The sequence below is a fragment of the Scyliorhinus torazame genome, chromosome 14 (genome assembly GCF_047496885.1).
Source record: "Scyliorhinus torazame isolate Kashiwa2021f chromosome 14, sScyTor2.1, whole genome shotgun sequence".
Classification (NCBI taxonomy): domain Eukaryota; kingdom Metazoa; phylum Chordata; class Chondrichthyes; order Carcharhiniformes; family Scyliorhinidae; genus Scyliorhinus; species Scyliorhinus torazame.
Window position 1 is genome coordinate 220,351,723 of NC_092720.1, and position 13,028 is coordinate 220,364,750.

Below are 13,028 nucleotides of genomic sequence, written 5' to 3' on the forward strand. Positions count from 1 at the left end.
TATGTGATTCTGTGTTTATGTGTGGGGTTTGGGGGGGGTGGGGTTGCCCCTGTGCTTGTGGGGAGGGGGTTCCCCGTATCCGTGGGGGGTGGGGCTGTATTATTTTAACACAGATCAGGGCGCCCCGATCTCGGTGGAGCCGGCGTTGCCGGATCTATCAGGCCCCGCCCTGCCAGCGTGAGGGTGAAAACCACGGCCATAGATTTTCTGAGCTCAGAGTGCCAGAGAATCTGGAGAGAAAACTCAGCTGTGCATCTGGAGAGCTACACACCGGCTTTCTCTCTCTAACCAGCTCTCTGTGCACAGAGAGCAAAATCCCACCCAATGTGTCAAAGAGCAGCACGGAGTTAATTCTTTATGGATTGTGAAAAAGGGTCAGGAATGACCAGGATGCTGAAGAGAATGGAGATTCCCGTCATTCACAAAAAGTCCCATCTGGTCAGTGTGTGAAATAGTCCCTCCGAATCAAACTGCCTCTGCCCGGCTTCACACACTGATCCCTGTTTGGGCAGAGATGTGAAAGTGAGTGTCTGCCTCCTCAAAACCAGACCGTTCCCGATTGGCAGCTTTGATTGGCAGCCTGCCCTGGGGAAGGAAAACTCTGATTTGAAACTCCAGCCATGGGTCAAATAGTAAAGTCTTCATTGGCTGACAGTGCGGAAGGAGACAGACAAGACCAATGGTCTGGATGTAGAAAGAGCTGCTGAGGCCCTCCAGCTTGTTTAGTATCGAGGGAAAGGACAAGTGTAAAGTTAAAAGCTGTAGCCTTTCAGCTGCTACACTGTGACACACATTACACCAGTGCAGCAATAGCTGCCTCAGAGCAGAGAGCGGCTCTGTACAAACCTCACCCACTTCAATATACTCACTGTGCAGCTTGTTCAACAAATCAACTCAACCAACACCCCCATCATCAGTATGAAAAGCCCTGAGGGCTGGGGGAGGAGTCAGGCAGCACCAGAGACATTTCAGACTCGCTTTTAAATCAAATATTATTCTTGGAAAAAATTCAGACAACCTTGTAATTCTCCAAAGCTGATTTTTATCAAAAAATCTTCATTTTCACAGTGATATAAGTTTCAGTCAAAATTCATAACAAATAAATACCAAACATCCAACTTGAGTTGGAGTCAGGCTGGGTTTACGTAAAGGGTCAGGTCAGGAGGAGCTGGACAATATGTTTCAGTTTGTGTTTCCCACAAAGTAAAACACAACTTGACCATCCGTGCCTGGGGCTGCTTTGAGACAGAAGTATATGAAGGAGAGCAGCAGGCTGCCAGTCACTCACAGGACAAAATCCCCACCTCCTCCCATCCTCTCTCCACCCACCCCCACCACCAACAGACCTTCACTCCCATCGCCTGGGTTCAATTATTCCCTGTTGCTCCCTCTAATCCAGTTTACTCCTGATTCTGCTCCGGGTTTTGTCTCCAGCTCTCAAAGTGGGCAGGACCGAGAGCAGCAAATAACAATAATTCCTTGATGTGGAGATGCCTGCGTTGGACTGGGGTGAGCACAGTAAGAAGTCTGACACCAGGTTAAAGTCCAACAGGTTTGTTTCGAATTGCTAGCTGTCAGGGCACTGCTCCTTCCTCAGGTGAATTCCTTGAGTATTGCAGTGAACATCATGAGGGAATTACTGAACTGAATATGTTCAGCAGCGGAGCAGGAACATTGAAACTGAAAGTGGTTTGAATCAGGAAGTGCTGAGTGTGAACATGGCTTCCAGAGAGCAGGAAGAAAGTTTGTCCGAGGATTTAATTTGTTCCATTTGTCTTGATTTCTTCACTGTTCCGGTTTCACTGGAGTGTGGACACAACTTCTGCCGCTCCTGTATCACCCAGTGTTGGGAAAAGAAGGAGAGAAACTCCTGCCCGGAATGTAGACAGGAGTTTCCAGAAAGAATCCTCAGGGCCAATCGGATCTTAGTGAATCTGTCTGAGAAAGCTCGAAAATTAAAGCTGAATGGGAAAGAGAAGGAAAGTAAACTTCACTGTGAGGAACATCAGGAAGAACTGAAGCTGTTTTGTGAAACTGACAAGAAATTGATCTGTGTGAATTGTGTAGTTTCGCGGGAACACAGAGAACACCGCTTCATCCCGATTAAAGAAGCTGTTGAAATCTACAAGGTAAAAGGGAACAGATTTGATCCCCTGATTATCTGATCACATTTTCAGGATCTAACACTTTTATTTTCTGATTTTCTCTCCCAATCCCAGGATGGGGTGAAATCTTCCTTCGATTCTCTCACGGAGAAGAAATCGACGGTTCTAGAAATGGAGCAGCAGCAGAAACAGAAGATTTCCCAAATTAGGGTAAAGTCTCCCTGTGCTGAGCTTCCAAATTTAATCCATTATTTGTTGTTTATATCACAGAAACATATTATTTTTAATGTTTCTTCTTGTAGAAACAGTCGGTCAGTCTGCAGAGCCACATCACATCCGAGTTCACTAAAATGCACCAGATTCTCACTGAGAAAGAGCAGCGTTTCATCCGAGATCTCAGGGAAGAAGAGGAAAAAATTCTAAAAACGATGGAGGAAAATCTTTGTGAAATTCAGGAGAATTTAAATTCTATTCAGGAGAAACTCTCAAAGTTGGAAAACCAGTTGGAACAAAAAGACGGTGTGAGATTTCTGAAGGTGAGGGATTATATTTCAGTTTAGTTCAGTGAAAGTTCACAGTCACAACATGATCCACACGAGCCTCCTCCCATCCTACTTCATTTCCCTGTCAATATATCCTTCTGTTCCTTTCTCCCTCGTGTGTTTATCCAGGTTCTCCTTAAATGTATCCCTGGCTTTCCCTGGCTGGGTGGAATTTAATGCTGTTCCCCCCAGGGTACATTTAGTCAGGGTGTGGGGTGAGTGGAAGGGGACATGGGGAATGACACTGTGTGGAGTTTCTGTTGTCTTTCCATCTCTACACAGATTAAGTCCGTGGTGGTAAGTATTGTGGGACAGCCTTCCTGTAACCAATTCAGCCCCTTCACAGGGCCATGAATGTTCTCATCCTGCTGTCACTGGTATTCCCTCAGCAATGAGCAGGGGTCTCACAATACGGGAAGCCTGAAAATCAAACCCTGTTGGGGTTACTGGTGGGATTCTGGGAGGGGGTGAGGGAGAGGTGGTGGGATTGAGGATGTAGCGGGAATGCCCTTGTTCAGTTGCACTGTGTACCTGATTGAGGGACTGTAAGAGGTTCACACTCCCGTTTCCTCTGACTGATGGTTCTTGACTTGAGAATTTTGTAAAGGACAAAATTACACAGACACGGGGATTGGCTCAACCACAAACTTGTTGTTTAGTGAAAACACTCCCAACACCCGAATACAAAGAGCTGTAAATAGTGTAAATAACATCACACAGCATTTAATTGGTTTTCCAATTTAAATCCCTCCACAATTTAACCTCGGCTTCCACATCAACACACAAATCACCACAACTTATTAAAAAGCCTCTCCTGAAAATCCACAGACAAAACCCCACATTTCAGCCCAAACGTTCCTCAATTCAAACCCAAATCCCCCCAGGATTTGGTTGTTACCCTTAAGTTATTTTAAAACCTCAGCCCCAATCCCCCTCGGATTTGGCTGATAAATTACAATTCCCCACCCGGCTGCTCCTTCTGGTGTGAATTGTAGGCCCGGGAGCCAGGTTGACCGTTCTTGACCCTCCTTCTTGACTGCAGTGCCAGACCCTTGGATCTTGTCCTTTTAATGATGATTCTTATCGGAATATCACAAACACATTTCCTGAAGCCATCCTGCTGGAGGGTCAGTGCTCAGCACCTTTCAATCTCTTTACACAGTCATTTTCAAACCCAGGGTCGCGGCGTTCCCGATCACAGGAAGTGGGATCCTCATAAAATCCAACCCATGGGGTTTAAACTGAATTGGAAAAGCAGCAGTTAATGATGTTGGAATCAGGTTTAAACTGGTTTCACAGACTCATTAATGAGACTAATTAACTTCCTGCCGCTAGTCCGGTGCATTGACCCCTTCCCGACTCTGACTTAATCCCGGGAGGTTTTCCTGCCATCGACAGACTGATCCGTGTCCTCTCGTGTGATTCCCTATGTCCGGACACCATGCTCGCTGCTGTGACAGACTGGAGTAAATTCCACCCGATGTGATAGTGAGTTCCACATTCCCATCACTCTCTCGGCAAAGAAGTTTCTCCTGAACTCCCGATTGGATTTATTTGTAACTTTATGGTTGTGTTATGTAATTTGGAAGAACACAAGCTGCCACTTGATGCAGTTTTGAGTAAAGGTTGCTCCAAACTTTGAAGTGAGTTGAATGTGTTTTATTGAACTATTAGCACAGTTCCCAATGAGTTCGACTCTCTGCTAATCTAAATGTAGTAACTCAGTCTAACTGAACCAGCCTTGCTCTAAGCCACGTGCTGGGGTGTGATGCTGAGGATACACCCTGTCTCACTCTGTAGATGTTGGTCTGTGGAAAGAGGCGGGGTGTGAGTGCCTCATCCCTTTTATAGTGAGATACCACCCCTCAGTGTCCTGACTGCTCATTGGTCGTGTCCAAATTCTATGTGTTCATTAGCTGCATGTTTGCATATCATAGAACATACTGTGCAGAAGGAGGCCATTCGGCCCATCGAGTCTGCACCGACCCACTTAAGCCCTCACTTCCACTCTAATCCCATAACCCAACAACCCTCCAAACCTTTTTGGACACTAAGGGCAATTTAGCATGGCCAATCCACCTAACCTGCACGTCTTTGGACTGTGGGAGGAAACCGGAGCACCCAGAGGAAACCCACGCAGACACGGGGAGAACGTGCAGACTCCGCACAGTTAGTGACCCAGTGGGGAATCGAACCTGGGACCCTGGCGCTGTGACGCCACAGTGCTAGCCACTTGTGCTACCGTGCTACTATATCATGACATATATTATGTTTCTATCCCTATTTCTGGATTCTCTACAGTGTAAACATCTTCACTGAATCTATCAAACCCGACCCCTTTCATCATTTGAAAGATCTCTATCAGGTCTTCTCTTTTCTACAGTAAAGTTGATCAATCTTTGCTGTTAGCTAAAGCCTCTCAGTTGCTGTCAATCTTTTTGATACTTTCTCCTGTGCTTCAATATCCTTTGTGGAACATCCTCTTTCTATTCCATGTCTGCAGCAATGGGAATTGACAATTCTCAGCAGCTTGTAACAATGTGAGGGTCATTTCTGCTTTCTGGATATAGACAGTCCGTCTCTGTCAACTCAGATTTGTGTTTTGTTTATTTCAGGAGGAAGCATCTCGGAAGAGGAGGTAGGACATGAACTTTACTGAAACTCAGGGCAGGTTGGTAAAATTACTCAGCAAAGTGTTTATGGTCAATTTATAATCAACTCTTTAATATTTACAGGATTAGCGATGAGGGTAAAAATCTGTCACTAGCAGATGGTGTCCTGTCCATCGGAAAATTCAACAGCCCTTTCCCGTTCCCAGTGTGGAGAGGAATGCTGGATGTCATTAACCCTGGTAAAACTCAGATAAGTTCCTCTGTCCTGATTTATATCTTATATTTCAATCATTATCCATATAAATATCAAAGACACCGGGCGGGATTCTCCGGTCCGCCAGCCTCCTTTTCCTGGGCAGCGGCCCTCACTGGCAGCGGGATTCTCCGTCTCCGCCACCTGCCAATGGGATTGCCCATTGTGGCCACCCCACACCACCGGGAAACCCGTGGGCGTGGGGGCGCTGCCGGCGCAACGGAGAATCCGTCGGCAGGGAGAATGTTTAAGAGCTTTGTTATAAAGAAATGAGGATAAAAATGGTCCTGATTGGAATTAAAGTCTGATTCATGCACCTAATCCACTTTCTAAACATCATTCCCAGCTTGGTCAGCTGAAACTGTCGGCTCCCTAAACATCACCAATACAGGAATTGTCAGATGAAGCTCTGTCTCCAGAACCCATCGATACTTTACAAACTTCAGCAAGTGGAAACTCTGCCATTCCCAGCTGAACCTTTCCTCCCCGGAAATCCCAGAGTGACCGTATTTAACCGCGTGTTTCCCGGCGCTCGCAGTGCCGAGAAATTCATGGCGATAAAACGGCCCCCACGGTGGGTTCGGTGCCTGTGGGGAACGCGGGGCCGAGGCCGCTCATCGCCCCGTTTTGTGCAGTGAGGAGCTCCGCTCGTCCAAACTCCTCAGTGCAGCGAAAGATCGGGACGCCATTTTAAAATGATATCCCGATCTCCCAGGCCACCGACGCCACCCCGACACCCCCCCCCCCCCTGCCAAGCACCAACTCACTTTGGGAGGATCCCCAGCTCCCCCCGCAACACACACGCTGGACACCCCCAGCCCGATCACCAGCACACAGAAAATGGCAGCTTGGCACATTGGCAGTGACAGCCTGGCAGTGCCCTTGTCAGCTAGCAGTGTGATGCGACCATCAATTCACTCAAAGACACGAGGAGAAGTAAACCGTGGTTTTAATCAGCTTAGAACAGTGCCTGCCTGCGACTGGTACAATACTGGGAACCGCCTGCAGGTCAGCTGCTCTTTATACTTCCTTTCAAGGGGAGGAGCCATGGGCGGAGCCCGTACATGCCCCAACATATCCCCCTGTGGGTGAAGCCACACAATGGCCCATAGGTGGAGCCCACAGGGTTAACAACATAACACAACAGCAGAACATGATACAAATGCACTGGTGAATTATTAGCACTATACATTCCCCACACAGGGCCACCTGGGTGCCTGTGTGCTTTGTTTGGGGTGAGCTCTGCTATTCCCCTGCTTCCCCTGCAGTGGGGCTGAGCTTCTGATGAGTGAACTGAGGAGTGGCAGCACCTGGTGTGTCACTGATTGAGCTTGGCCACGCCCATCCCGGTGATGGCTCAGCCGGGGTCTGAGGCTTTCCAGAGGGGCGGCCTGGGGGGGTCCCAAATGACCAGAGGCTCTGTGAACATTTCCAGGACACAGTGAGCAGTCAGCAGAGTGAGCAGCCAGGGGCCTGTGAGTAGCACCAAAGGGGTGTGTTTAAAACCCAGACTGCAGCAATGGGGGTCTGAGCCAGGCCACCCCGATCCCGAGGGGGACACCCCGAGTGCACAGACCTGTCACCAAGTCGCTCCCCGTTACTCCCCCCGGCCCAGGCAGCCCCCCCAGCAAGTCCCACAATTATTGAGGCTTTTTGAGGGTTTTTTCCCCTCTCTCTGCCCCTCAGCAGCCATGGAGCCCAGTCCCCGTTTGTAAATACTTGCACTAATTCACACCCGCGAGACTTCTGCCTGAGAGGGGCGGAGCATCGTGGAAGGGCGGAGCATACTGTGTCCAATCCGCTGATTAGATTTAAATCTATGTAAATGAGGGTGTTACTTGGGCCCGCTGCAGGGCACAAACTTTGATTTCACCGCCAGGGAGGGACTGGAGCCTGGCGTCGGAATCAGTGCCGGGCACAAACCTCGATTTGTGCATTACGCCCGATCGCACTTCCGGTGCCGTGAAGCGGAGAATCCGCCATATTTGTTTCCACGGAGCAGAACGGAAATATCTCGGTGTTGAGATCTTCATCTAAATTTGTGAAGAGATTAGTTGATTTTGATGATGTCACCGACACCCCACAGTTTTACACACACACACAGTTACACACACACACACACACAGTTACACACACAGTTACACATACACAGTTACACACACACACAGTTACACACACACACAGTTTTACACACACACACACAGTTACACACACACACAGTTACACACACACACACACAGTTACAGACACACACACAGTTACACACACAGAGTTACACACACAGTTAGACACACACACAGTTACACACACACAGTTACACACAAAGTTACACACACACAGTTACACACGCACAGTTACACACACATGCACACAGTTACACACACACAGTTACACGCACACCAACACACACGCAGTTACACACACACACACCGACACACACACAGTTACACACACAGTAACACACACAGTTACACACACACAGTTACACACACACACAGTTACGCACACACACAGTTTCACGCACAGTTACACACACACAGTTACACACACAGTTACACACACGTACACAGTTACACACAGTTACACACACAGTTACACACATGCAGTTACACACACACACACACAGTTACACACACACATACACACAGTTACGGACACACAGACAGTTACACGCACACAGTTACACACACACACAGTTTCACACACACACACCCACACAGTTACACACACACAGTTATACACACAGTTACACACACACACTTACACACACAGTTACACACACACAGTTACACACACACATACACAGTAAACCCCCCCCACACACGCACGCACACACGGTTACACACACACAGTTACACACACACACAGACACAGTTACACACACACACACTTTTACACACTCACAGTTACGCACACACAGTTACACACACACACAGTTACACACACGCACATATAGTCTCTCCCCGATCCCCAGTGACTCTCCCCCGATCCCCAGTAAGTCTTTCCCCCGATCCCGTGAGTCCCTCCCCGATCCCCAGTGAGTCTCTCCCACCGATCCCCAGTGAGTCTCCCCCGATTCCCAGTGACTCTCCCCATGAACCCCAGTGAGTCTCTCCCCCGATCCCCTGTGAGACTCTCCCCCGATCCCCAGTGAGTCTCTCCCCCGATCCCCAGTGAGCCTCCCCGATCTCCAGTGACTCTCGCCCTGATCCTCAGTGAGTCTCCCCTGATCCCCAGTGACTCTCCCCCGATCACCAGTGAGTCTCTCCCCGATCCCCAGTGAGTCTCTGCCCGTTCCCCAGTGACTTTCCCCCTGATCCCCAGTGAGTCTCCCCCGATCCCCAGTGACTCCCCCGATCCCCAGAGATTCTCTCCCCCGATTCCCAGTGAGTCTCTCTGCCCGATCCCCAGTGAGTCTCCCCCCCCGATCCCCAGCGAGTCTCTCCCCCGATCCCCAGTGAGTCTCTCCCCCCCGAAACCCAGTAAGTCTCTCCCCCCGGTCCCCAGTGAGCCTCTCCCCCGATCCCCAGTGAGTCTCTCCCCCCGATCCCCAGTGAGTCTCCCCCCGATACCCATGTGAGGCTCTCCCCCCGAACCCCAGTGAGTCTCCCCTGATCCCCAGTGACTCTCCCCCGATCACCAGTGAGTCTCTCCCCGATCCCCAGTGAGTCTCTGCCCGTTCCCCAGTGACTTTCCCCCTGATCCCCAGTGAGTCTCCCCCGATCCCCAGTAACTCCCCCGATCCCCAGTGATTCTCTCCCCCGATTCCCAGTGAGTCTCTCCCCCCGATCCCCAGCGAGTCTCCTCCCGATCGCCAGTGAGTCTCCCCCTGATCCCCAGTGGGTCTCTCCCCGATCCCCAGTAAGTCTCCCCCGATCCCTACTGAGTCTCTCCCCCGATCCCCAGTGTGTCCCCCCCAATCCCCAGTGAGTCTCTCCCCGATCCCCAGTGAGTCGCTCCCCCCGATCCCCAGTGAGTCTCCCCCCCGATCCCGAGTGAATCTCTTCCCCCGAAACGCAGTGAGTCTTTCCCCCCCGAAACCCAGTGAGTCTCTCCCCCCGATCACCAGTGAGTCTCCCCCGATCCCCAGTGAGTCTCTCCCCCCGATCCCCAGTGGGTCTCTCCCCGATCCCCAGTGAGTCTCTCCCCCCCGATCCCCAGTGAGTCTCTCCCCCGATCCCCAGTGAGTCTCTCCCCCCCCGATCCCCAGTGAGTCTCCCCCGATCCCCAGTGAGTCTCTCCCCCCCGATCCTCAGTGAGTCTCTCCCCCCGATCCCCAGTGTGTCTCCACCGATCCCGAGTGAGTCTCCCTTTATCCCCAGTGAGTCCCCCTCCCGATCCCCAGTGAGCCTCTCCCCCGATCCCCAGTGAGTCTCTCCCCCCGATCCCCAGTGAGTCTCCCCCCGATACCCATGTGAGGCTCTCCCCCCGAACCCCAGTGAGTCTCTCCCCCGATCCCCAATGAGACTCTCCCCACGATCCCCAGTGAGTCTCTCCCCGATCTGCAGTGAGTGTCTCCCCGATCCCCAGTGAGCCTCTCCTCCGATCTCCAGTGAGTCTCTCCCCCCGATCCCCAGTGAGTCCCTCCCCGGTGCCCAGTGAGTCTCTCCCCGATCCCCAGTGACTCTCCCCGATCCCCAGTGAGTCCTCCCTGATCCCCAGTGAGTCTCCCCCCGATCCCCAGTGAGTCTCCACCCGATCCCCAGTGAGTCTCCCCCGATCCCCAGTGAGTCTCCCCCGATCCCTCGTGAGTCTCCCCCTGATCCCCAGTGAGTCTCTCCCCCGATCCCCAGTGAGTCTCCCCCGATCCCCAGTGAGTCTCTCCCCGATCCCCAGTGAGTCTCCCCCCGATCCCCAGTGAGTCTCTCCCCGATCCCCAGTGAGTCTCTCCCCCGATCCCCAGTGAGTCTCTCCCCGATCCCCAGTGAGTCTCTCCCCGATCCCCAGTGAGTCTCTCCCCTGATCCACAGTTAGTCTCTCCCCGATCCCCAGTGAGTCTCCCCCTGATCCCCAGTGAGTCTCCCCCGATCCCCAGTGACTCTCCCCGATCCCCAGTGAGTCCTCCCTGATCCCCAGTGAGTCTCCCCCGATCCCCAGTGAGTCTCCCCCCGATCCCCAGTGAGTCTCCCCCCGATCCCCAGTGAGTCTCCCCCCGATCCCCAGTGAGTCTCCCCCGATCCCCAGTGAGTCTCCCCCGATCCCCCGTGAGTCTCCCCCTGATCCCCAGTGAGTCTCTCCCCCGATCCCCAGTGAGTCTCCCCCGATCCCCAGTGAGTCTCTCCCCGATCCCCAGTGAGTCTCCCCCCCGATCCCCAGTGAGTCTCCCCCGATCCCCAGTGAGTCTCTCCCCGATCCCCAGTGAGTCTCTCCCCGATCCCCAGTGAGTCTCTCCCCGATCCCCAGTGAGTCTCTCCCCCCGATCCCCAGTGAGTCTCTCCCCGATCCCCAGTGAGTCTCCCCCGATCCCCAGTGAGTCTCTCCCCGATCCCCAGTGAGTCTCTCCCCCGATCCCCAGTGAGTCTCTCCCCAATCCCCAGTGAGTCTCCCCCCTGATCCCCAGTGATTCTCTCCCCGGTCCCCAGTGAGTCTCCCCCCCAATCCCCAGTGAGTCTCCCCCCTGATCCCCAGTGAGTCTCTCCCCGATCCCCAGTGAGTCTCCCCCCCGATCCCCAGTGAGTCTCCCCCCCGATCCCCAGTGAGTCTCCCCCGATCCCCAGTGAGTCTCTCCCCGATCCCCAGTGAGTCTCTCCCCGATCCCCAGTGAGTCTCTCCCCCGATCCCCAGTGAGTCTCTCCCCGATCCCCAGTGAGCCTCCCCCTGATCCCCAGTGAGTCACCCCCCGATCCCCAGTGAGTCTCTCCCCGATCCCCAGTGAGTCTCTAATTTTCTGTATTTTCTCCCAGTCTCTGTGACCCTGGATGTGGAAACAGCGAATCCCTGGCTCGAGGTGTCTGAGGATCTGAAGAGTTTGAGATGGACCCGGACCCGGAGGCGTCGCCCTGACACCAGGAAGAGGTTTACACACAAGCTCTGTGTGCTGGGATCAGAGGGATTCACATCGGGGAGACATTACTGGGAGGTGGAGGTGACGGGGAATCGGGGCTGGATTCTGGGAGTAGCCGCAGAGTCTGTGGAGAGGAAGGACTCGGTCAGACTGAGCCCAGAGACTGGATTCTGGACCATTGGGTGGTTTGTTGATCAGTTTTATATAAATTCCTCTCCTCGATCCCGTCTCCCTGTCGGTCAGATCCCCGGGAAGGTGGGAGTTTATCTCAGTTATGAGTCTGGGACAGTTTCATTTTACAACGTGGACACCAAGTCCCATCTCCACACCTTCACCGGGAATAAATTCACTGAGAAACTTTATCCTTTCTTCGGGACTTGGGATGTAAACCAGTTTCTGAGAATCTGCTCCGGTTCTGATCCGGATCGGGAAAGGGGCGGGGCCTCCGGGTGGTGACATCATCACTGACATCACAATGACTTGAGGGTCAGGGGCAGAGGTCAGGGGTTGGGGGTCAGAAACTGCCATTGACAACAGTTTGTCACTAAATGTGTTGTTTAATTTGCAAATTGTAAAATCCCAATCAGACTGTAAATAAAAACAACACAAATAAAAACGTCAGAGCATTAAAATAAAAAGGAAATTAAATATCTTGAACTTTCCCTTGCAGTTCATTGTAGTGCCGATTTCAGCCACACGATGGTGATGTTGAGCTGTACAAAGATCAGTAACGTTTTACAGCGCAGTATCGCCACCTGCTGCTGGATACCTGGTACTGGCAGGAATACCAACAACTCAAAATGCTTAATCGCTGATCAGACAATTCAGGCAGGACCTTTCTTCACAACTGAAAGAGAATTGAATCAGAAACAAAGGAGGGAAAATAAACATGAGCCTGGACTTCCCACTTCCATGTTCCTGTCACACACCGAGTCGCTATCGGGAAATTCCACACAGCCGGTCGGGACAATGTTCAGGAAATCCCAGGTTGGGAGAGTGAGATTTCCCAGTTTGGGATCTTGCTGTGTGTCAGGAGCTGAATTCACAAATCTGAGCGTGTATTCCGAGTACAGAGAGGATAAGAATGTCCTCCTGGTTTAATAACTGGGACATTGGTGGATAGTTCGAATGTGCGAATGAAAGTCAAATTAATAACTGGATAGTTCGAATGACCAAAAAGGTGAGGAGGGGTTATTGGGTTACGGGAGCAACTCCACATCATGTGTGACTGACCAGGAGTCTCTCCCGCTCTTACCACCGGCCATTGGCACGTTTGGAAGGATTTACAGGTGAACAATCAGCCTGTTTGGCCACGTTTTGAACGCACCTTTCTTGGCCGTCAGGTCCGAAGGTGGGACTCGAACCTGGGATTTCTGACTCAGAGCCAGGGACATGACCCACTGCACCACAAGACCTCCCAGTAACCAATGGTTGATCCCTCACTCTGAGATTGTGATCCCTAGTTCTATTCTCCCCAGCCAGGGCAAACATTCTCCCAATATACACTCTGGG

General features: G+C 51.8%; 1 protein-coding gene across 1 annotated transcript in view; it reads left to right on the forward strand.

The window, feature by feature from the left end:
- LOC140389177 (uncharacterized) overlaps positions 1–12,168 on the forward strand; it is a 91,104-nt gene extending 78,936 nt beyond the window's left edge. Inside the window, 6 exon segments of the mRNA XM_072473338.1 lie at positions 1,659–2,129; positions 2,220–2,315; positions 2,408–2,641; positions 5,263–5,285; positions 5,383–5,498; positions 11,416–12,168. Of these exon segments, the coding sequence (XP_072329439.1) occupies positions 1,659–2,129; positions 2,220–2,315; positions 2,408–2,641; positions 5,263–5,285; positions 5,383–5,498; positions 11,416–11,972 (1,497 nt within the window). The 3' untranslated portion in view covers positions 11,973–12,168.
- The last annotated feature ends 860 nt before the right edge of the window (positions 12,169–13,028 follow it).